The sequence below is a fragment of the Varroa destructor genome, unplaced genomic scaffold, assembly GCF_002443255.2.
Source record: "Varroa destructor unplaced genomic scaffold, Vdes_3.0 BEIS01000007.1, whole genome shotgun sequence".
In the NCBI taxonomy this organism is placed as follows: Eukaryota; Metazoa; Arthropoda; class Arachnida; order Mesostigmata; family Varroidae; genus Varroa; species Varroa destructor.
The window spans coordinates 1,276,370-1,300,930 of record NW_019211460.1 but is presented as its reverse complement, the minus strand read 5'-3'; the positions used below and the strand labels follow the sequence as shown (position 1 = coordinate 1,300,930).

At 39.9% G+C, this 24,561-nt stretch overlaps 1 protein-coding gene across 8 annotated transcripts; it reads right to left on the bottom strand.

The window, feature by feature from the left end:
- On the bottom strand, positions 1-24,437 carry pcx (pecanex). Of its 8 annotated transcripts, none has more exons than XM_022813387.2 (33): positions 24,015-24,437; positions 20,841-21,026; positions 19,812-19,996; positions 18,413-18,573; positions 18,059-18,292; positions 17,531-17,891; positions 16,714-16,944; positions 15,250-15,963; positions 14,396-14,871; positions 13,848-14,143; positions 13,226-13,614; positions 12,810-13,014; positions 12,424-12,546; positions 11,950-12,080; positions 11,633-11,781; positions 11,193-11,395; positions 10,507-10,965; positions 10,213-10,377; positions 9,817-9,895; positions 9,514-9,649; positions 8,745-8,946; positions 8,435-8,545; positions 8,131-8,237; positions 7,584-7,861; positions 7,006-7,148; positions 6,701-6,769; positions 6,318-6,545; positions 5,735-6,010; positions 5,313-5,585; positions 3,608-3,755; positions 3,137-3,379; positions 2,692-3,036; positions 1-2,476 (listed from the first exon to the last, which is right to left on the bottom strand). In XM_022813387.2, exons 2-33 carry the CDS (start codon positions 20,991-20,993, stop codon positions 2,076-2,078), a joined length of 7,674 nt encoding a protein of 2,557 aa, XP_022669122.1. In that variant the 5' UTR covers positions 20,994-21,026; positions 24,015-24,437; the 3' UTR covers positions 1-2,075. The 8 variants fall into 8 exon arrangements, 7 of the variants coding, with proteins under 7 accessions (XP_022669122.1, XP_022669125.1, XP_022669123.1 ...); XM_022813390.2 differs by having other exon boundaries at positions 24,106-24,437; XM_022813388.2 differs by having other exon boundaries at positions 24,171-24,437.
- Between the last annotated feature and the right edge of the window lie 124 nt (positions 24,438-24,561).

Sequence of the window (24,561 nt, the reverse complement as noted above, 5' to 3'; positions counted from 1 at the left end):
TATACTATCAAGGAAGATCTACTTTATTTTGCCTTTCAAGGTTTTAGGCAAAATTTTTAAACATGTTCATCGACCATCTTCGGCAGGTTTGTCTGCCTACGGAAATTTAGCCGCCCAATGGGCTGGCGTTCGTGTAAAATTTGCAAGCTAGTACTACGACCCAGAGCGAATACCAGTGTCGGTCTCATATAGTTTACATACGGAAATACACTAAATTCGGAATAAAAAATTTATTTGGGAAAAAGGCACAACCTACTTTTCACATACATCCTTTGTTTATTAATACGACTGCTCACGTAAGCATATTGCTTCACACGCAAGCTATCAATGCCACCCACAAATCCCTTGATAATCAACTTTTTTAATACAAAGACCGGTGAAATTTAATCAGATTTCTATTTACAGAGTATGTACAATAGATTTAATATTTTGGCAACATACCTCTGTAGATATTTGTATATGCATGTAGTTGCAGAACGGATCTAACTTGCTTTCGTTAATAATAATAATAATAATTAAATACTGTCTGCCCAGTGAAGCTTACTGAAAATTTCAGCTTGAACTATTATTCTTCACAATTCACAAACGCACCCTCTTTCTTCGGAAGGATCTACCTCACCATTTCTAGCTTAGGTCAACATTTTGTCTCTCTACATATAGGCTATTAGATTATGGTAGCTTTTTACAAAGATATATCCATGTATTCACTTTCATTATTCCTTAGGTTTTTGTCAAATATATGTTGAATCGTTGAGCTCTTACTACTTTACATTCTTCTCATTCTAAATTCTACATTCTGCTTCTGGGCCATTTTTATATGCCCTCGTCGAGTTTCGTGTTTCGCCCCTATCATTCCGACTTCACCCACTTAGGTTTGCAGTATTTATGAAAATTATCGCTATGTCCGCGACATTAACATTTTATAATTTGTGCAGCTGGACATTATTAATATTCATACAGTTAAATAATGTCGAAACAATCTCACTCACTGTATGGACGATTTACTTTGTCTATATGATGCACTTCAAAATCCGCGTCCCCTATATATTATACACCCATCTCATTAGCTTAAAAGCAATCTGTTACTAAAGAAAACAGAGTAGCTCCATCTTCTTCTCGGTAACCCATATTAACTGATCGAGTTGGGGTTGTTTAAAATAAATTAGCTTCGGTAAAACAACTCGAATAACTTTTTGACAGTTCTATAAGTATGCTAAGCAATATCTAGTTATGAATTAAATACAATTACCCATTTAGATCTGTGGCAGCAAACTTACTGGATAGAAGATTGATGGGTGTTATCCGCGGTTAAAATTATACTGTGAGGCTTTGTAGCCATAAACTGTTAGTTTTTCCACATTCAACCACTACTTGAAGTTATTCAGAATCCTACGCGGTCTAAACTGATTATATGTATACAAGATTGACAAATTATTATCACTACTCGAAGTTTTTTTTGTGGCACAGTTAACAGTTAACAATATTTAAGATGAGTCAATCAATTTATCGCGTTGTTGCATCGTCGTTACTCAGGTTTTTGCTCGCGCCACTGCCGCTATTCTGACGGCATTTGCCTAAAACGTATTGTCATGAGAACGAAAACAACAAGTAAGTGGGGTTTATTGGTAGATTGCCTAAATCGCCTATACTCTCTTTTAATAATGAGGTGACAACTAGTTTTATCCATGGCCAATACAATGGGAAGAAATCGGCGAAAATCAGCACCACTCCGGCTCGGGCAAATTGTCCATGCTGTTCTTTTTGTTGCTATACGACTTTTGGCGCCAAACACATTCTTGGCTATACTGATGATTTAAAGCGAATTGTCGTCCACGTGGTGAGCTGCATTGAACTGTGGTGGCACAGCTATGCCTGCGAGCGCCTTCGCCACGCTTCTCTAACGGAGTGGAAGGACCTTCCGTAAGCGAAACGAAGCTGACGAGGCTCATCAGCGGATGCTCTACCAACCCCTGGCCAGTGGTCTCATGCCCATTGGTTTGGCTATTACCACTGATGCTTTTGATTGCATTTAATGATAACGACGCCACGCTTTGCGAAGCGGGTCTGGTCCTCTGCTACAACACTGTTGTTTCCGTACAGTTGCCAGTACCGCCGCTGTTTGACGTAGCTATGGGGGCACTAGCAGCTGCGGCCGATGCAACACTTGCAGACCCTATGGAAACGCCTGAGATGCTGCATGGAGGTGACGTGGTCGTCGTGGTTATCATCGTTGTCGTGACTCCTGTTGAAGCTGTTGTGGCGGATGCGGGTGCTGTTACTGTAGTCACAGTCGCTGTGACGGTTACAGGTGTAACAGGCAAGGTATGATGAGGGGCCGAAGCAGGGGCTGGAACCAACTGTCCGGTTTGCGGATCCCACGTTCCGAAGACGGTGCTTCGGGAACCGGCACTTTCGCCGATCACAAATGGCGTTTCACCGAATGGCCTCATAGAGACCACGGTGACGTTTGTTGGACCTGCACAAGGAATAAATGGTAAAATGAAGAATACGCGCATAAGCATTAGTGACCTATTTGAGTCGTTCGGCGTACCACGTAAATTTCTTTTTGTCTTAAGGAAGCCGCAATAGGCCATAATTTGTTAGAAGACCTCAGAAGCAATCAATACAAGTTCAAGCCCGTAACCTTCATAAAGACAGCAGCATAACTAGTATAGTTTCGGTTGTACTAACCCGGTTTAGTGAGCGATGACAAGGTAAGGTTACCGAGCGAGGTTCGAACGTACGATGCAGAATTCGTGCCAAGACTGCTGGCACCTGCGCCCACTAGAGCAGTGCTTGTTCCAATAGTTGATGATGAGACTGACGCGGTGCGACCTCCACCACCACTTAAAGCCAGACCTGACAACGCAGCCGATGCGCATCCTAAATCTGGTGGATTTGTTAGATGAGACCCTGATGAATGACTGCGGCGCGGAGGTACATTTATTTGGGAGTTACCAACCTGTCCCCCAGCAGCCCCCAATGCAGGACCGCCAACAGCGGACATTGAAACGCCTCCTACGCAGCTTGGGTCCACTATAAAATCAAAGGAATGAAAAAAAGTTTTGTATCAACCAGAGATAAGAGGTGAAATTAATACAAAGTTGGCTGTATGACTGATGCAAGAGACACCCACCTCCTCTAGCAATACTTCCACTTAGGGACGCAGGGGCGGAATAGCCTCCGGGACAACCTTCATCCTGTCGCCCAGTGCCTCCGCTCGAGCAGCCTTCCCCACAACGAATCTTCAATCGAGAGAAAAAGTCGCACACGGACTGCCGGAATAAAGACAGAGATAACGCACCTCCAATTAACTGACACAGCTGGGTGGAGGTTTCAGCAAACGACGTTGTCAAAGGCGATACATAAATAGGATAGCCTGTAAGCAACCGCGGAACGTCATTACAGAATATTGGTAATTACCAACTATACTTCAAATACTTCTACAGGCAAAAATAATCCAGTACACGGTGAGCATTGTTTCAGAAGCTTAGGTAGTTTTTAATAAAAAAAAAAATAATACTTTAGAAAAATGCAAGACAAACAAATTGAATGAAAGAATGGCAATATAAGGTGTTTCGCTCAAAAAACAGCTTTAGCTACTGACCGATCGGCTGGTCGCATGATGAATTTATGATGTTTCTTAATGCCTGTTTAGCGTTCTGAATCGAACCTCGTTCAGGGTTACGATTACGCAAGTAGACCAATTCTTGTTGCTGGCCCGCCCAAAGGCCTCGGACGCATTCACGATTTACCTACATTGTACCATTATAGAGCGAAACGTTAGGATTGGTTTATTAGTGAATCCGGTAGTGGCCCTATAGTTTTGCAAGTACGTCAATAACGTTACATTACTTGTGCGAGCTGTATTCATAATAATCCCCATAATTCGATGGGCAAGAGGCTTTTAGAAGGAAATTAATAGAACAAATTTTCGGGTCGATGCAAAAAACCTTATCGAATCTATTTGGAACAAGTAAAATTTACTTTTAAACAACGTTAGTGTGTACGAAATACACCTGTTAAATCATATCGAAGGCTATAAAGTGTCCTTAGTACGATAATTCCCAACCGATATAGTAAACAACGTATAGAGAGAATTCGTAATAAATTAGGATACATTGTTTACCCGTTGCTCAAAAAGGCTAATTTTTTCTAGAGCATGCGTTCACCATGCACAAGCCAAAAGGTTAATTTTTGAAGTATCAACAAGGACAAGATATTGCCCAACATCTTTGCACCGGTAGAACCCTCAACAAAATTCAGAATCTCTTTGACTACTCGAAAGCGACAACTTGCCGCATTTTTTTATTATATAACTGAATTTGCCTCCACTGAATAGACAGAAGCAGGTTTAAATATATCAGAATGCAAAAAAACATGAAGAAAAATCAACTTGGAAGCATCACAACTAGAACTGCAGAATGTACAAAGATGTATCGTCATACAAAAAAAGTATGACGACCCAAATATTTTGACAATCACTTAGGGTTTTAAATCTAGCATAGTGCTGTATGCAACGTCTCAACTGCCTACGAAGATCTTATATACAAATTTTATGCTGTCTGAGGACAATAAAGTCAGGAGACCTAACGGTATCATTTGCTGGGGAGATCTACCAAACGTGGAATAAAGAATTATCTTCGATCTTTCAGAGAGTAAAAACTATTTACCATGGATCAAAAAGTCAATCGCAGATACAATCAGCGCTGTTCTATATCATGATCTAAGGAAAATTTTCCTTATAGATGTAACCAAATGTAGTTTTTAGCCGGTGTCCATGTCCCAATTATTCCGACCAAAGAAGTAGATATTAGGCGTCCTCCTTCATAGAAACCTATCCGTTACCAAAGATGTTTGCTTGGGTATTTTGAAGCTATAATGAAACCGAGAATAGCTTCTGTTTTGAATAGTAGACTATACGCTTTTCAGCAAAACAGAGCATCCGCTCATAGAAAAAGATTAGTAAAACAAATTGCATGTTAACATGTTCTGGAACAAACGGCCACCTTGCACTATGAACTGAAGTATGTTGGATTACTCTGTACCAGCTCAAACTGAAAAATCTTCGAAGCAAATCGTTGCTATATCGAACAGACAAGTCCGTTAGGCATGTATCCCTTGGCGCACGTCAAGATATATCTAAGTATCTGTAAATACAGTTTTTAACGAGCGCCATCTGTTCTGTTTCCCAAACGTTTTATATAGTTATTTAGGCATTTCTTCCAACACAGCCTTCCCGCACAAACTACTTTAATTCTAGAAATACAAACTATACCTGAATTTACGTACCGAAAGTATCAAACCCTCACCTTGATGACTCTGAAGTCAAGGAATCGTTTGTTCAGTGTAATAATCTTGTAGTCATCTGAATTCTCATCGGCCACGTGCCTTAAAGCAAGAAGTGACTGAACGCTCGACAGAACCGCGTTTCGCCAGGCAGGATCTGCTTCGTGCGATATTACTAATGTTGCTGTGTACTTTTCGATAGCGTCGAAAAGATCTTTTGACTTTTCAAGTCCCTCGGAAGACATAAAATGATCTTGATGAAGTTTGAATGCCATCCGTACAGCCGGAGCAACGACCTGTCGGACAAGGATAATGAGGGAGAATACGACGTTAAATGTCCACTGCCGTGGTAATCTTTGTAGTTTTGTGGTCTGTTATCTTAGATTTTATCAAGTTGAGTATACGTCAAACATTATTATAAACAAATATTAGCTTAGCAACAGACCTTGTTGATGAGATCCATGTCATGAAAGACCCATTCATCTCGTACGCAGGCGATGCGGATATCTCCCTTGAAAAGAGCGTGCAGTCCGAACAGCAGATAATCGACAGACTGAAGGGTGTTATGTGAGGCGGAGCCAAGGGCACGTCGGGCCAAAACGCTTAATGCAAAGCAAAGCGATACCAACGGCGAGCATTTATCCGCGGCAATGGTGGATGCGAATGCAGGTTTAGTGCTTGCTACCCGTTGTAAACAATATTGAATCCATGTAAGGTACATCTGTCAAACAGCCAACCAATGTCGCAAAAGCAATTTTATATTTGAATGAAGTTAATGTATGATGTGACGATGATATTAATATTTCTGCCTCTCAATATAACCAATGAACGTTGCGATTCGTATTATCGACTCGCTGTATGCTAAGCCAACTGTTTTACGGAATAGTGAATACCCTTCAATCTAAGATCAAGCTCCCATTCTGTTTGTGCTTATCCAGTCCAGCATGTATAGATACGTCAACAATAAGCATTTTCAAAAGTGAACTATTACTGGAATAACATAGACACTGCTGATTTGACTGTCAGACCTTGCAGAAGCTGTTCCGCGAGATTCCTGTGACTCGACAGTCATAATCATCATCGTTGTTTACCGTGAAAACAGGATCAAGTTCGGCGTAATGTTTGTCCAGGGTAGGCATGAGAGCCTCAAGAATGCTTTGGTTCGAAAGCCACCCTTCCAGTTTTGTACTTGTTACAGCATAGAAAATCACAGCTTTGACATAGTACGTCATCAACGCACGGCGTAGTTCGAACACCTGGTGATAACAAAGGACGGCATCGAGCCCATTCATGATAATATCGCAATTGTTTGAATGGTATTATAATCAATACTTGAGCTGTTCGGTATATATTTGACAACGGAGGAAAGAGTAACCTATTCGCTTTTAAATGCATTCTCCAATACTTTTACCTGAAGTAGAGGAACGGCCGAGTTATCTGAAATGGAGTACCCCTCGAGAATGTATTTGGCGGCTGACACCTATAAATAGATATATGTATATGTATATATATCATGTTTCTCGTGTCTTTCACATAGAATTTAATAGCACCTGTGTACATTATGAATAGAAGAAAATGTACCTTATGCTCGGTTTCGAAATATGCATGGTTCCGTACATTATTCAAGTCATGAATTATTCAAGAAGGATTAGTAAACATGCGTAGTTTCATTAAGTTAACGTATAGAAGTATTGTATAAAAAAGTAGTAATCAAACCTCCCACGCGAGCCATCTCTGATTGAACGCGGCATTTGCTGAGAGCATTCCGGGTAAATGGCCGGGCTCACAGCAACAGCATCCAACATTGTCCCGCACTTCTTCCATCATAGCCTCTACTTCGCGCTGTTGACAGTATGTGCCTGTAGAAAAAAATTATATTTAGCCATTCTGGATGTTGATATTATTGTCTGTCGAAAACTGTCGGCCTAATTAGTAAGAGAAGTAGCGGTAACTAACGGTCTACAAAAGAGTGTAGTAGTAATGTGTACCTTCTGGCTTCTGTTCACAGACAGTTAATAATTCTTTGATTTCTATTCGCAACGATGCCTGTGCTTTTGATAAAATGTTGATTTTTATTTTGTTGAAATAAGTGAGTCCTCTACAAAGCAAAGTTGTAGCCTATTGGATAGTATAAGAAATATGCTGAGTTCGCTTTAATTAATCTTTACTGGTAAAATTGGCCAGATTCAGAAAATGCATCACTTTTTAAATTAAAAACGCCTTTGCTTTTCTATATTGGACACTGGTTTCAATGGTTTCAATTGCCATCAAACAATTCCGTGTATGCTACTGACCTCTGAACTCCAGTCCACGCAGCTGAAATGTGACCAGTCCATTAGCAAGTTCTACAATGTGTACCAGACAGTTTAAGTTGTCAGAAGCTAGCACAAAACAGTCCCCCTGCGATACTGCACCCCATCTGCCAAGAGCTAAATCTCCATAAAGTGACTTCTGCAGAGAACGGGTCAGATGCTCATAGAAGATGGAATTTAGGTTATTGTCGTCCGAGCCACCAGGATTACGTTCCAACTGAGATGACAGCCGAGTGTTCGAGTGATCTACACGTTTTGTACTGAAATAGCAGTGCAAAGATGAGCACCATTACAAACAGATTCAGGCATTTAGTGTAAGTGAAAAAGGCCGTTTTATCTGCATTTTTTTAGGAATGCTCAATTGGTCTGTCCATTATAGTTGCATAGCCATTAGAATTGTGGAAGCTGATAATTAAATCTCCTGTTATATTCCGTCATCGGTCATATAAGAGTCACGTAGTCAAATGTAGACTTGTTTATTTTAGGCTAGGTATGATAGAACTAGATTGAAAGAAAAATCTATACTAACTTGTAATCCCGCTCCCAGAATTTGATCGGCCTCACGTAACTCGTGAAGAAGATAGCACTGCCCAAAACTGGAGACAAAGGAGCTGATAACGCCGAAGAAACAATGGCCTGAAATCGTAACATAATTTAAAAAAAGGCAATTGTGAAGGTGCTCTCAGCGTATGTTACCTACAGAGAACGTCGTGGTTTCCTTCTTTATATAGACTTCCCTAGAAATACTGAATCGTGATAGCAGGAATAACATGGTTGTATATCAACACGTTATCACCAAAGGTTTTACATTCTGTCTGGAGTCGACCTGTTACCTGAATAAAAAGCATAGCTGAATGTGGCACTGAGAATGGTTGGGCAAAGGCATGAAATGCCGAACCCCATGTGATCTGCCAAGGGGCTATATATGTGATCACGAATCGTAACTGGAAAGATAATGCAAAAATAGATTAAAACTACTTCCCCTTATCGAAACCGATACAAACGATAGCGTATATAACAAATAGTTAGAAAACATAACAGGTTTACTCGTACATTTTACTACGTTGCTACATGGTTCTGTCAAGAAATTTTATTCGTCATCAGCACATATTTGGCAATTTTTATGGAAAATCGCAGTAATACCTTTAACAGCAGTTCGTACAGTTTGTTGGTGGCTAGAAGCATAACATATAAATTAACAAGGATCGGCTCCCTGTATTTTCCCTGAAAGTCGAATCTGAAGATAAGCAGTGTGAAGGCTAGCGCCACGAAGTGCCATGAGGCATCAGTGAACGCCCCTCGAAGACAGCGCATTGAGCATACGACCAATACCATACTCCCAATACTAAATAAACAAACCAAGGGAACAAGAACGATGTTATCACCATCATTTGAAGTGTTTAACACACTTTCCTTAAGTGAATATGCAGTAGAGTTTACAGGTCCACAGTCTTTCAATTTGCTTGTCATCCTTAGTTTCGACCTTGCCTTAATAAGTAAGATATTCTATTTGTTCTCCGAGGTGGAAACTAATATTTGTAATTATTAATATTTATAATAGGGTTAATCGATTAAAATACTCGTAAATGGTAAATACACTTTTTATGACAAAATGTCATCAAGTTTCCAGCAACTGCTCGCATAAAATCTCACAACTGTTGTTTGAAATATATAATAAGGAAGTAGCATTTTTGAGGAAGAAATACAAACTTAAATCAGTTCACAATTAGCTGATTGGTATCACTGATATTCTTAATGGTCAACGCGTCTCAGCTGCGGCATCCTTTTTTTGAAATACGTATAGTACAGGCCCTATAACAAGCATTTTAGGGCATTATACGAACAACTGCATGAGTACCTGAACATCTTGAGATTGCAAAAATAACTTGATAATAAAATATGAAGTACTCACGGCAGACCGAACTGTTCAATCAGCGGCGCAAGCGAAACAGTCAAGGCGCTGAGCACCACCAAGGGATAAAGGGCATTCTTCTCAATGAACCACATAATCACTTGAACACGCTCGAACCACATTACGTGTGCTGGCTCTGTATAAGTAATTCAGTTTTTCCATGAAATGAAGCAAAAAGTGGTAAACATAATTTAGCCCTACATACGCCACAAATAAGAATAGTGCTGTAAAAATTATTCGTTCAGTCTCATTTACAGACGCGCCTTCACCCTTCGAATAGCTATAAGCTGGATGGGATCTTACCGGTACTTTCGTACATATTGTGTTCCCGCGACTTAAGAAATGGTGCAGCACAACAAAGCCACGGTAGATGTTTTCGTGCCTGTCAATCAAACATGTTCACAACAATATATGTATATATATATATATATATATATAATGTTAAGTTCAAAAACCATATAAACAGCAATTTTGCAACAAAATCTTTGATTATCGATCTTATTTTAAAGTAGACAAACATATAGTAATAAATTCAGAAACTATTACAATTATTCTGCTTATATCTGTCGGACTGTCTATAAAGGTACAGGCTCTTTTAGTAGAGCGAATTCAAAAGAACGAATGTTGTTGTCTATTTACGTCAGTAACTAGACGTATATTAGAGAACGAATGCTGACGTTTACGCAAACTGCGTATCACCTGTGGCAATAGATAATGAAGAATGAAGCCCCAAATCAGAGCCAAAAAATGAAGTCCTCGCGCAAGGTACGGCTGTAGCACTGTGAACATCGTTGACACGTGGAGAGCGAATACAAACACAGATAGTAAAGCTACTTGAATTGCGTCCGTTTTCAGACGAGCCAGCTGGAAAATTATTATTTCGGAAAAGGCAATGAACAAGAGAACGTCAGAAAACCTTGATAAAATCAACATCTTTTTATTTCATAGTCTTTACATACATTTTTGTTGCTTTCCAACCCAACTATTACTAACCACTGTGTCCCTCATTTGCTGGGGAAGCGGATCGACAAATTCATGGTGTTTCCAAGCTTCCGTTGCTTCGGTTGCAGTGGCCACACCCTCAGAGGTTCCTGCAGTTGTACTGATAGTTCCGCCAGCGGACACTGTTATGCCTGGTTCATCAGGTTGTGCTGTCGTTATTATGGCATTCCCGGAACGGAGGTCGTTGTCACCGGCCACAATTATTTCTGCAGATCTACCATTTCCATTATTTTCCTGTTGTTTAGCACTGGATGAGTCTATAGCTGGTGCATTACTCCGCCTCTTTGGTCTGTTCGATGTAGTCGATTTTTCTGTTCTTCGGAGCGCGCCTGTGATGAGCCGTGCTAACACGGTCGGGTCACTCTGACTTCGCGATAGGTGATATGATGTCGTGACGAGAAGTCCGCAGAACACGGAGAACGCGATATTATTTGCTGGATTTTGATTATCCTGGAACATTATTGACGCCGATAAAATTGTAAAACTGTGAAAACCAATATAGATGTTCTTTTTTTCTTCAGCAGGTTTAAAGTAATCTGTCCTGTAATGGCCTAATGTATGGTATGCTGTTCTTAAATCAATTCGTTTCGAATAGGTTGCAGTTAGAGTAAATACGTGTATCCCCGTCGATGCGGGAATTAGTCGAAAATTCGCCAAGTTTCTATTAAGAAACAGACCAGCAGTGAAGTGTAACATAGGCCAAAGAGTATTCCAGTTAACGCGAGGCTTCTGCTGAGGCAGTACACGGCAGACACAGGACCTGTAGTTGCAGCACCACCAAATATATGCATGTCAATCTGTTCGCAGAGGTATGTTACAAATGTGTTTACTTGTGGCAGAAGACCCACGCTAAATAGCACCGGAAAACTTAACACGAATACTGAAAGAAAAATATACACCAAAAATAAGTATTCACCAGTATATATTTTTTTGTAATTGTCTATATTAGGAGTTATGTGAGAAGGTGCCAAGTAAGAAACGAAAATGATTTTCAGACAATGTGATCATATTACCGAAATAATCGTCAAAAGATGTCTGAAATACAAATACATAATGCGCTCTTTATTATGTATGATAGGCTCTTCTGTTCGCCCTGCTAGATTAGACATAAACTTACTAATGAGAAAGTTCTTTAGTGCGGCCACGCCTCCTGGTGTAAAAAGGCGCCAGTTGTAGACAGCTATATTCGGGTAAGGGATATTCGCTTCCAAAATCCGCTGACTGGTTAGTAATGCTGTGCAGCACAAACAAAAGTACACCGGGCGACTGGAAGTAAGGATTTTAAAGGATGTAACATTAATATCTGTACATTTATGAAAAATCAGAATTAAGCATTTCGATTTCCTTACAGCTTACAACATGTATTTTAGTAGTTGTAGTAATTCGCTACTGTGGGTAAGACCTAAATATCTTCAGCCACTAAATCCGCTGTACCTGTACAATACTAGATGATTATAACCGTGCGTTGGTGATGCAGCATCAGGCTGAACACTTTTGAGAAGGCTGTACTGACAGGATGCCATCACGAAGCAGAACGCGATTGAACTCAGCTCTACGAAAAGGCCCTAAAACAGTTGGAAATCAAACGGTAATAAGAAATTTGGACCGTATTAGAAGAAGCATTGCCTTCTAAGTTAATATGCATAAAATGAGGTATCCAAAATGAACGTTTTCAAGGGTCAACAGTCACACGCCCCTTCAACCAAAGCATGTACAGTCCGCAGGACCTGCTTGTGTGAGAGCATTTAACACAGCTAATAGCAACGGGTATATCTGTGCTACTACAACACTGGCGTAGTATCTAAATCAAAACCTTATATGTATTAAGCGCTGGAAAAAATATCAGCTTTTCAAACGGCACTTCTTTTATGATAAAGGGAAGTTACTTTCTCTATGAAATCACAATACCTTTTGTAAGCACAGCGCACCGAGAAGAGCGACTAAAACAGCGAGAGTGACTGAAGCAAAGTTTTCCAACAGGGTTATATTTCTATCGAGGACGGCGAGAAGTGTCAAGCGGTCAAAGGAAACCTGTGAGGAACGAGACAGCAAAAAGGCTAACGGTTATACAATGAAAACGTCAAGGCACGTCTGATGCTTTTGCCACAGAAAGTACGCACATGATTCAAGTGTGTCCTTGAATCCTATGAGCGAGCTTAACATCGCTGCGATGCAATATTTAAACCCTGGCAGACGAAATGTTAATAGTTCTGGCTATTATTTTAGTAAAGTAGACGCAAGCGTGCTCCTCGATTACTTATACGTATAAACAGACAAGGTTCAATGCAACTCACCTTTACTCTTAACCCTTTAGACCACGGTAATATGTGGAACAGGTAGTATTGACGCGGTCTAGGTGGTGCGGGATCTAAAACACTTGGTTGATCGAGGCCTCCCGAAGGATGAGACAGAATTCCTCGAGGATTTAAGAATGACAAAGATGCCCCTCCGACGGTGACACCATCTCCACTAAACTGGAAACGGCTACTTCGGAATAACCTGAATTGTATGATAGTAAATAAATAAACAAAAAAAAACATGCAACTGTACTATCTAGTGTCGTGTCCTTTCTGCGTAAGAAACTAACTATATTTTTCCGCGTTATCTAACAGACATATTTGGATGACATTTTATGTGAAAACGTGATATTATAGCTACACCAGCGAACCACATAGGGCTTATATTTCCTCACTCTGCAATTTCTCCTTACCCTGGATTTGCCGGCATATGTGGCTGTAAAACGTAGAAATAATCGTTTGTTTGTTGTTGATGATTGCCCTGAGACGTGTGTGGCTGGCGGTGTCTCGATGTGGAACTTCCATCAAACGAACTAGGAATTACTTGTTGACGTCGGCCTGCTAGGGGATCAAGGGAATGCGAAACGCCTACCAAAGCGGAGTTTCCCAAGGGACAAATCGATCCTTCAGTAGAGTCCCCGGGAGTCCGATGTCCGCCGCCACTTAACGACGAAGGACCCCCTATGCCGCTTCCAGCCCCGGCAACCATCAGCGTAGCGCCCGATGAAGACGACGCCTGTGACACTGTGTCCCACGGTCGTCCTACACCACTCACACTGCCTCCTTCGACATCTCCTGGTAGCTAGATCAATAGAACGAAGTGATATTAAGATCGGTTTATTTTATAAGACATATGTAACTTTGAACAAATTCCATACTCAGTGACATTAGGGCTTCTATAACATTTATTTGTTATTAACAGAAGATACAAAGGACAACATATAGAACTTGTTGGATGACATCGATGACAATGGTAGCTCCATTTCAAACACATCTCGTCACGAGATCATGTCCTCAATTTATCAGATCACTTGCCTTCGTCTTTGGTGGTCTTAAATGCATATGCTTCTGTTGCTGATGCTGTTGCTGGTGGGTGACATACGTGCGTGGGGAAGAAGCCTTGCCACTTTCGTTAAAGGTGTAGGCCTGCCAATTGCCATCTTCGTCACGAAAACAATGAACTGCCCCAGGTGATGTGTCATCATGGCTACGTGCCAAGTGGGTACCCGGCGTAGACAGCATCGAAGCGAGTAAATATGATGGAGGCGACACGGAATCTCCTCCTGAAGTCACGTTTGATGGACCACCCCCGCCAGCCGTGTCTGGGGAACCTTCAAATCAGTTAAACTGGCTTTATGGTAGTGTAGTAATTATACAAGGCCTAACAAATATATTTACAAAATGCTTAAATTGTTCAGTACGGGCCTAGTCAATTCGAAATTAGAATACACGATGCGCCTTTGAAACGGACACAGTTGATCGTTTAGCATATAACTAAATCGGAAAGTTTAAGTTCATTGCGGTTGCTCTGAGAGCCACTCGGTCACGCTTAAATTGCTGGTCGTCAATATAGGTACACTTACCTATGGACTGCTGTTCGGGTGTGTCACTACTTTTTCCACCACCTACTGCACCACCTTCTGCTGATGACTTCCGACTTGTGGATGATCCTAAACTATCTGTAGGCTCTACTCTAGTAGATCGTCGGCCTGAGATGCCCCCTTCCTTCGCTACCATTGCACTCACAGTGCTTGTACCTTGAAGAGGTGATTGTACAACAGCTGTACCTCCACCATCTGACCAATCTCCCTCGCCCTCATCAGAGTCAGCCAATGTCCCAAGTGAGATCAGCTCCTGTTTAAGCTTCTGTAGATCTCTGCTTGATACTAAATCGTCTTTAGAAAGAATTTCGAGAAGACGCCGGCGGATTTGGCTGCGCTGCCACGCGTCGCCTCCGCCCCCAGAGGACCCCGATGGCTCCCGTGACTCCTGCGATCCTTGACGAGAAGCTGTGCTCTGCTTCAAGGATGGTGTACTCTCATCTGGTGAAGTTGATGAGCTGCAGTGAATGAAAGCCAGTCATTAATCTAGATTGCCGAGACTTCAGAAACTCCATTTTAAAAAAAGATGTTTATCAGTATGAGCCTGAGCTCTATGATTAAAAATCATACTTTACAGGTAGCGTACAGGAAAGAGCTGCTAACATATGCGTTTGGGTAAATTAAGCCATAGCTTGAATAAGAAAACGATAGATTGCAACGCTTCGAAATATACATATAATGGTACATTAAAAATAGCTATTTTCTTTTGACGTCGATATGGTCTACATATATATTTTCACCAAATGTACGAAAAGCAAAAAGATATAGTATGTTCGTAAAGAAACAACGGTTTTGAGATACATTCTAATCACAAGGACGTAAACGCTCACACTTACCTAGAGCTTTGCACGTCGTCTTCTCGGGACGGAGTGGCGACAGGGTCACCGAATGACCATTCGAAGCTGCCTTCTTGAGCATCCCGTTGTAAATGACTACCCGAAACCAATCGTTGTCTTCTTGCATCCCCAGTTTCGTCAGCTGCACTGATTCCTACTGCCGTACCAGGTCTACTCACTTCCTTTCCATATTCGGTGTTACTAATATTATTGCTCTGTGTAGTTGTCCCGCTTTTTGGCGTCGAAGGGTTATAGATTACGGAGAAATTTGTGCTACTTCGCTCCGAGTGTGTTTCAGAACTGTCATCTGTCGTTGTCGTGTTCTGCTCGCTAGCGAATGGCTGCTGATCAAGTGGCACAGTATCCACCGACATTTGGTGATGATGAGAGGTATCTGAGGTTGTGCCGTTAGGGGTTTGCTGCTGTTGCTGTTGACCCTGCTGCTGTGTTGGTGTCAAATGCACTACGTCAGGAGTGCCAAGGGTTCCGCTACGCCTCTTCCGGCGTTGTTTCTTCTTTTGGCGCTCAGCCGTCGCAGGACTTGAAAGACTCTGTTGTTTTTCTTTTCCTTTCTTCTTATGAGTTGTGTCAGGGCTTCCTTTCGACGTTTCCGTTAGAGTGATCGGACTTGGTATACCACTGCCGCCAGCACCAGCAGGATCATCCTCCTGGATAGTTTCTTCCGAGAGTCCCTTTCGAATGTAATCCATCGACCTAATTTTGTATCGAACAATAGTCGTGAGAAGAGAAAATGCCAACTAACAGGTAACATACCTCTCTACCAAGTAAGCCTTAGCAAAATATACTGTCCATCAGCGCAGATATACAGGTATGCCTCCAGAAATTCTCTCCGATATGAAACACTTGATTATATTCACAAAGCGAAATGTCTATTAAAGTCTTCGTCCTACTGACAGGAATAGACACAGGGGTTATGCATCGAAAATCTGAATCGGTATCAATTGGAATCGATTTTATTAAAAAATTCGGTTTGAAATAAGAATAGGATGTGAGCACAGTTGGATTTCCGAAAAAATTACCTTTATGAAACTTTATGCTCCAGGTATGCAGTGAAACGTTATGTAAGAATGTAACATATTTAATATGGTATTCAGTGTTAGTTTTCCAAAAACGTTGCTGGGCGCAGAATGTATGAGCGGTGTGAATTTCACAGAGGGTCCGCCAATTTGGGCCAGCGTACAACTCTGACTCAGAGTAGAAGATCGACAGACATTCTCAAACCTATTTTACCGTTTAGATGACGAACAGCAGATCCCATCTTAGTTACGTCTAACTTTTGTATCAAGTCAAAAAAGGAAAAATAAAAAGCTCATGTACACGCATGTAACTACTTGTTTAACAGATGTAAAGAAAGTGCTATATTCAAACTCGTACTATATTTTAAGCATTGAATAACATATAAATTAACTGTAATGTTTTTGTACTATTCTGTTATATATGTACCTTCTAGGAATTGCCCCCGGCGGCGGAGGCTGAGACGAGATAGCCTCGAGGGAAACCGGATGTGACGGAGGCTGGCCAGTCCTAACACCGCCTCCGGGGCTCCCTCCTACGCCAGGACCACCCGATGCTGAAGTCTCCATTTCTGAGTGAGCGCGCCGTACAGGTTGGCGTCCCTCGGTTCTCATACTGCCACCAGCTACGCCTGAACCAGCTGCAATCTGAGTACGCGCCCTAACGAATATTTGTATGTACGAAGAGTATTATTCGAATGTTCATTATATAGCTGTAGTAACACAAGCAAAGTTCGTAAAGAAAGAAAATAGTTGGTTGAAAGTTTTGCAAATTACATTCAAGAACAGAACCTTGAACTAATATGGAAATGCTCAAAAACTCGGTCAAATAAGGTCGAAACCTTTAAGAATAAACAAAGCCACAAAGAATGAATGAAGTATAAAAAAAGTCATGAAAATATATTTGAGACAATTCTATATGCTCCCTAAAAAAAGATTCTTCTATTTTTGCTTTTTGTCGGATTAAATAATGAATGTAAGATAAAACACTAAATGTGACAGAAATATTTTACGTTAAAAAACAATTTCAAATTGTAGTTTGAATTCCGAAAGATATTAAATAATTTTACTTATTAGTAACACATTCACAACAATTATGAGCAAATAAAGGCAGTTTTTACGGATCTTTTAAGCTTTACGTTAGGATTATCTCTTGAAGTTGTTGGCCAGTCTAATAATAATACTTTCTTCCCGCTTTGTCAAACGTATCACAGATTATAGTGGCGAAGGAGTCGCTTGTGACTCACCTTGCAACGCTCGGGTCCTGTGACATAAATCCAAGTTCGACACTGCCTGCCGTCAACGGTGACTTCATAAAAGGATCCGCCGAGGTAGCTTGAAGAGCAGGGCTAAAATGGCAGCCAAAGGCTCCGCCGTGATGTCCACCAATTCCGGCGACGACTCCGACACTAGCTGAAGGATTTGTTCCATTGCTATTAGTGCCTATTGAAGATGGCAACGCCTGTTGTTGGAGGCTGGTTGTTGACGATAAAGACGTTGTGGTATCCCCACTGAGCACAGCACTAGCCTGTGAGGGCTGCTCATCCATAACGCTGCCTGACATTCCGCCAGAAAGTGCAGAGACTACTCCGCATGTGCTCGCTGTATCTGTAGTTGTAGAAATCACAAATGCTATTTAGGTGCTATGATAAAGCAGTAATCTGATTACAACTCTCAAAATAGCAGTTCAGTTGAGATAACTATCTAAATCGATAGAAGAAGCATTCCTTATCTACAAGCACGAGCTGCAAATGTCGATATCCTGATTTACGTACCTGTATTCAGATGTAATTGCTGTTGATATTGCTGTACGAGAAGCAGTTTTCGATGACTGTCTGGGCTTAATGCGGATTTTTGGCTGAGATTACTACTGCGAACGCTCTGTGTTGAGATCCCGCATGCGCCACCGCCCACATTACTTCGTTCCGGCTCTCTTCGAACAGAAGAAGAACGTCGCGAGCCGACGGAGGACGCACCGGAACTTCCTCTGGCCAACTGAACCGCGAGGTCTAAGAATATACATAAATTATGTATTCTATATGTGTGGACCATCTATAGTAACCTATGCAACGCGTGTTTCAATTTACCGCCATAGCTTTCCTTTTTAGGTATCTTACATCAATACGTACCAAAGCTGTTGTTATCTCTTGTGTTGAGCGAGATGAATTCAATAGAATCCACTCGGGTGGTAAGATTTGCAAGAGAATTCCTTGACGAACATTGCACTGGAGGTGTTTCACCGTCTGGACGGGGCGCCAACAACTCTAGCTCGACCGCACGATCGCGGGAACTGCACAACGAAATTGAACCAAATAAATTCACTTTTTACATATATCACAGCGGTTGCCAACCCATAAAGCTTTTTCTAAGTTAAGAAAAGCTTCTGTTGGAGTAATGTTTTTTATGGTCCAAAAAAGGTGAAGAAGAAAATCTTAGTCTAAAGAGCTGCGTGTCGCTCTGTGTATCGTAGACTTGAAATCAGCGGAAAATGAAAATCCGATGAAAATGATCGTTTATTTTTCTGGGATTTTCATTTTAATCTCATTCCTTCGATTATAATTAAAAAATGTTTACCATCTGGAGTTATCAAAATCCTTGATTTTTTTTTCTTATTAGAAAGGCACAGCAGAATCCATAGAAGAGTCTTTAATTTTTACAGCCGTTGCGTCTCATAATTTCACACAACGACCTAAAGCAAATGCATTAGACTAGCTTTTAGGCGATTTTGTGCATTTTTCTTACAATTTCTCGCTCGAAAGTACCTGTTGTTTCATGTACGTACTTTATACTATCCATGAAGTATTACTGTAGGATTTCTGTCGATGTCAACACTTCAGTAAGAACATCACCACCTCCATGTTTGATTCAGTACACAATAATAGACAGATTTTGCCCATTTACTTCTAATAATAATTCTTAGACTCACTAAGTCGTGGGTATGACAACCGTTCAGTCTGTCATTTGTAATAGATTTCATAAATTCTTTGACACAAATTTTTCTTTGACATTAAAATTCTGCCTTTGATTCTTTTTTTAAATTTGTACCTAGATACGCGCTCATATATATTAGTCTTGTATATATATATAGTAATAATAGCAACTATTTTAAATAGGTACACGCTTTTTTGCAAAATTTGCACACGATTAACTCCAGATGTGAGGAAACACTATTAAGACAACCAGTTTATCATTCATTATTCTATCACATATATAGTGATTCACTATACAGCACTATATATACAAGCATTGAAGTCGCTTAATAACAAAGGAAGGATAACAAAGAATAACAAAGAGATTGAGGGCACCTGTCTTTCACCACTTCCACGCAAACATTATTACTTTGTAATAGCATTGTCAATCATTACTTTTGAACCATAACCGAGCACCGAAATATTCATATTGAACAAATTCAAGTTTGCTTAATGAACTGACTACTAGCGGATTCCCTACTGTAAATGGTCGCATTGAGTTTGACTGATAACCTTATTGGCAGTTCTATAGTTTTCTGCAACTCATTAGTAAACTTACCCATGATGTGCGCCGTGGCCCCCGCCAGGGTGGCGATCTCCGTCAACCGATGGGGCCTCCTGCATGGCCTCTCCAGTGTCGAACAGCCGATGAAGTCGAAGATTTAGAACTTTCAATGAGGTAAATAGAACTGCGACTAATGCCACATACGCTGCCCATAACGCGAAGCCCATTGAAGATGCGAACTACAGACAGAGAATATTAGCGTCAACGAATTTCACCAATGTCGCTTTGAAAACACTTTTAACACTAGCATCTCTGAAGTTCGTCCTACTGACAGGAATAGACACAAAATTCACGCATCTAAATTTTGAATAGTTTCTTATTTATCATTTTAGATGCATTTTGTTAAGAAATTCAGTTTGAATTAACAATAGGATGTGGGCAGAGTTGGCTTTCGGAAAAAATTACCTTTATAAAACTTTATGCTCCAGGTATGCAGTGAAACGTTATATAAACATTTAATAGATTTAATATGATATTCAGTGTTAGTTGTCCAAAAACGTTACTAGGTGCAGAATGTACGAGCGGTGTGAATGTACGACTCTGACTCAAGTACAAGATCGACAGACATTCTCAAACATATTTTACTGTTTAGATGACGAGAAAAACATACCATATTTTTATCTCATGTATATTAAACATATCATATAGTAAAGAAATTAAAAATAAAAAGCTCACATACACGCACGTAACTACTTTTTTAGATGATAAAAAGTTGACAACGAAAAAAATCTGTAGAAGAAACCCATTAGTCAACAAGTGCGTGCCTATAATAACGGCCAGTGTTGCTATAACACGAGGAAACGGCACCATTTAAAGATGTGTAAGTAAAAGAGATCTAATATATTTAAATGAACGCATGCATACACACGAATATTATTTGTTCTTTGACTTAACTACACTTTTTGTGCACCATATGTTTACTCTGGGCGGACTTGACCAGCGACCGCTGGCTTTTTTCAGCCAGAGGTTTAACCGTTCAAGCAGCCATCGCGCTAACACACAAATACACACGAATATTATTACCATGTAAAGGCAAAACGGCAAAGCGATAAGAAGAAGCCAGAGATAGAGATGTAGCAGATTCGCTGCGTGGCCCTGGCGGGGGTCGAAGAACCATCCGCCTGTCAGAGAAGCCCATACACCCTGCCGAAGAATCTCCAAGAACTGCGAGCCCATTGTGTCTGATCAGAAGATGCCAGTACGCTTCAACTAAAATAAAAGGAAGCATACGTTTAAATTATTGTTTTGATGATACTGTCTCATGAAAATACTTAACTGTTAACTCTTCTCTTGGGAAATATATGCACTAGGTGGAGGGTACTTCTACAATATGTGCAGATGTTTCTCTCGAATTACGATTGCCTTTATAGACTCAAGTACCTAACGGCCTAAAATGCGACAAGCCTAATTTAGATAAGTCGTCATAGCTGAAATGATATGTTCATTTTCACAGAATAAATGTAAGTTGAAATAAATCAAATTAAGAACAAAAAAATGCCTAGGTTTAATTGTAGTATCTAACTAAATACAGATTACTTTATTTTTGCATTGAACCACCAGCAATTTATATTATCGTTTCACATCAAACCATATCATAACCATTAGGTATATTAATGAATTTTTTATCGATTTGTTTAGTGCACGAACTTCAGGTCATCTAAAACAAACCTGGCCAGCGCTATGAAAATCGTGTCCTGGGTATGCGACTAGGAAAATGTGAATCAATATTCAGGAATGCTATAATATTTAGGAACGTTCTTTGTAAAGCAAAGAAAATAAAGCACAGACAGCTTAAGAGTTGTTTAACAGCCTCTTACATACCTAGTCCGCTAACTTAAAGCGACTTCCTGGTACCTTTACTTCTAAGTTTTTGGGTTCAATATACGTTCTTGTTCACAGTGAGCTAGATAGTTAATCGCATAATTTAATTACAATACCCAACGTTGATACTGCATTTCACCACTCTGTTGGGATAGACTTTCTTATGATCGTATTATATTTTAAGTCATAACACATCAGTAGCACTCGCTGTGGAATGCAAAACGTATAGGAATGATTTACGAAATTATTGTTGAGATCAGCCTCATCAGTTATGCGCTAAACAACGAAAAATATTAAAGCTATAGACTTTCTGGAGGCATACATTTTTTTCAGAGTTTTAGTTTGTGAGCACTGAGAATCCCAATTCTTTACATAATACGTTATAACATAGTGTCGTACGTAACGAATGAGATGCTTACGTGTCTTACTCACAAATACATTATTCTAGCAATATAAGCTTTTTTTAATAAACTAGTTTTTTGTTTATAATATTTACGATATAAGTATAGTAAGCAGAAATAAAAGAATGAACAACAAGGACACGGCATCTAGCTTTCTACATACACAAATATTCCAAATCGTAAGATTTCCTATTTGTGGTAAACATCGATTGCCGTGGTGTGGGATAGAGCTTAATCGTTAGTGTCTCCACAAGGTTAGCACTATTCACAAATAATTCACAACTGCAATTCTTAGGTTCATAAAATCGACAGTTTTGAACACTGTTTATAAAATTATGACTGACGACGCTAGGTTCTCAATTATATTTTTCACTTTTGATTTACGTATATCATATCGCTGCGAATTTGCCCCAAAAATTATCTAGATCAGTCCCAAAAGCAAAAGGATTTCAAAAAGCTTCAAACTTGACTAAGACAAAAGTTCGATTGCGACGCTCTAATCAGAAATTAATTAAGTCATTAAATCTATTTTCACCTAGCTTGTCGTGTTTGACAGTTCAACAGTCTAGGAGAAATTGTTAGAATGTCAAATTTTCGAATTCAAGAAGGCCACGCATGTTATTTTGTTGGAGTTATTGCATTAACTTCTGACAGCCCCCGTAGTTACCTTTCGTTAGTCTGTTTAACCGCTGCGGTATTTACAACGATATTCTATTAATTAAAATTTTTTGGTTCTAAAATATAAAATCCCATTATTAATCAAGAAATTCATGACTCGCTTTTGTTAATTAAAATGTTGGTTATGGTTTAAGGAAAAGATTGCAAAAAGTTGCTAATTTTAACTCAGATCGGCATAACCTACGCAATAAAGAAAACACTATACAATGGATTCAGCATGCATAATTTACGTACATGCCTGATAATACATGATGAAGATTACTACACACGTCCTAATAGTTATAATTTTAGCCCATTTATTGCGAATTTGTTCGATTTTGTCGTTTCTGCTCCCCAAGCCCTCGTTGTACAACACTACCTAATGGCTAATTCATCTTAATGAAAAATCGATATTATTCGACCTGTGAACTTATGTCTGTGCAGCTGTATGTTTGTTGTACCTTTATAAACTAAAATCCACATCGGATTCCTAACTTATTTGTTAAAAGATAAAAGAATGTACAATGGAGTCGAGGATTAAAGAAAGCAGCGTACAGTAACAGGCGATTAACCTCGGAATCGAAACAGTTTTAGGGTAAAAAAGATTATCTTTAAATAAAACAATGGTTGTCTCAATAATAGATCCATACGATTGCGATTACACGCCAACGTCCGGTTTCAAACGCAAGATCACATTGTCTTCCAAATACGTAACAAAGTTCATCCTACTCGCACTTCATATGTTGACTAACTCAGGCCATACTTTATTCTGTAATCTGTTGCTTAGTGAGCTTCTGCAGTTCACTTGCTTTAATATAGCTAAAACATTCCTACTTTGTTTGTCTTTTTCTTCTGCTGCTGTTGATGTTGTTTTGTTAATACCATTAAGACGGTGATCAGGTAAGCTTGCAATACGATAACGATTTCATTTCATTCACTGGGTACAACGATGACGACAGTGTGTTCACATTCGATCACATTTAACCGTTTAGTGTACATTTATCGTTTTAGAAGCTTACTATCTGGTAAATACAAAGAGAGGCAAAAGCTATTCCGATACTCTTCCACCGGCAGAAACCATTCGCTCCACCTTTTTTCCTAGATGACACTGATTTGTTACTATATGGTAATTAACAGGACGTCAATAGCAAAGCTAACACTTTTATATTAATGAGTACACTAAAAGCAGATTAGTGCGGTCGTTTCACGCGCTAATGTCACCGAGTAGCAATCCACAAATGAACATCGTCGTAATAAAATCCCCTTCTCACGTATATATCTATATGTGTATATATATACATATATATATCGTATTTACATATGTGAGCAGAATGTCTTTCAATATTGAATCGGGAACTTAGAATGGTCACGAATGAGCCTAATGTCTTTTAGTTTAGAAAACAACGTACGACAAACTGAGGTCCTATTTTTTGGACATATTTGTCCATCAAGGATTCCAACAACTACCACTCACTATATATCTCATTATACTCTTAACTGCTACAGTCGGCAGTTATTCTGTCTGTCTGTGCATGGATATGCGCTCTATGTGTGACGTTCGAATAATAAATAAGCAGAGATCATCGAAGGGTAGTGTAGATTAACAATTCTACTCGACGGAGCGACGCGCGGGCAGACGAAGCAGCATATCACGCTTGTATTAGATCAACGGTTGACGTGGAGAACAATGCAATATCTTTCCATTTTTTGCTGAGGTTGATGAACTGCAAAGTACTATTGCTTATATTTTTCTGGACCATGTGAAAGACCTTAGCAAGTTTATGAAACTGCATGCGCATAGCACCGGTAAGCGATAGAAGTCCCATTTGATACACTTTGTCCGAACCACGAATGGCGGGCATTTT

Coding starts and splice junctions, on each gene's coding strand:
- pcx (XM_022813387.2), bottom strand. CDS start 20,993: ATGGGCTCGCAGTTCTTGGAGATTCTTCGGCAGGGTGTATGGGCTTCT. Junction 11,782..11,949: donor AATCATCTAGTATTGTACAG/GTACAGCGGATT, acceptor CCTTACTTCCAG/TCGCCCGGTGTACTTTTGTT. Junction 8,238..8,434: donor CAGCTATGCTTTTTATTCAG/GTAACAGGTCGA, acceptor TTACGATTTCAG/GCCATTGTTTCTTCGGCGTT.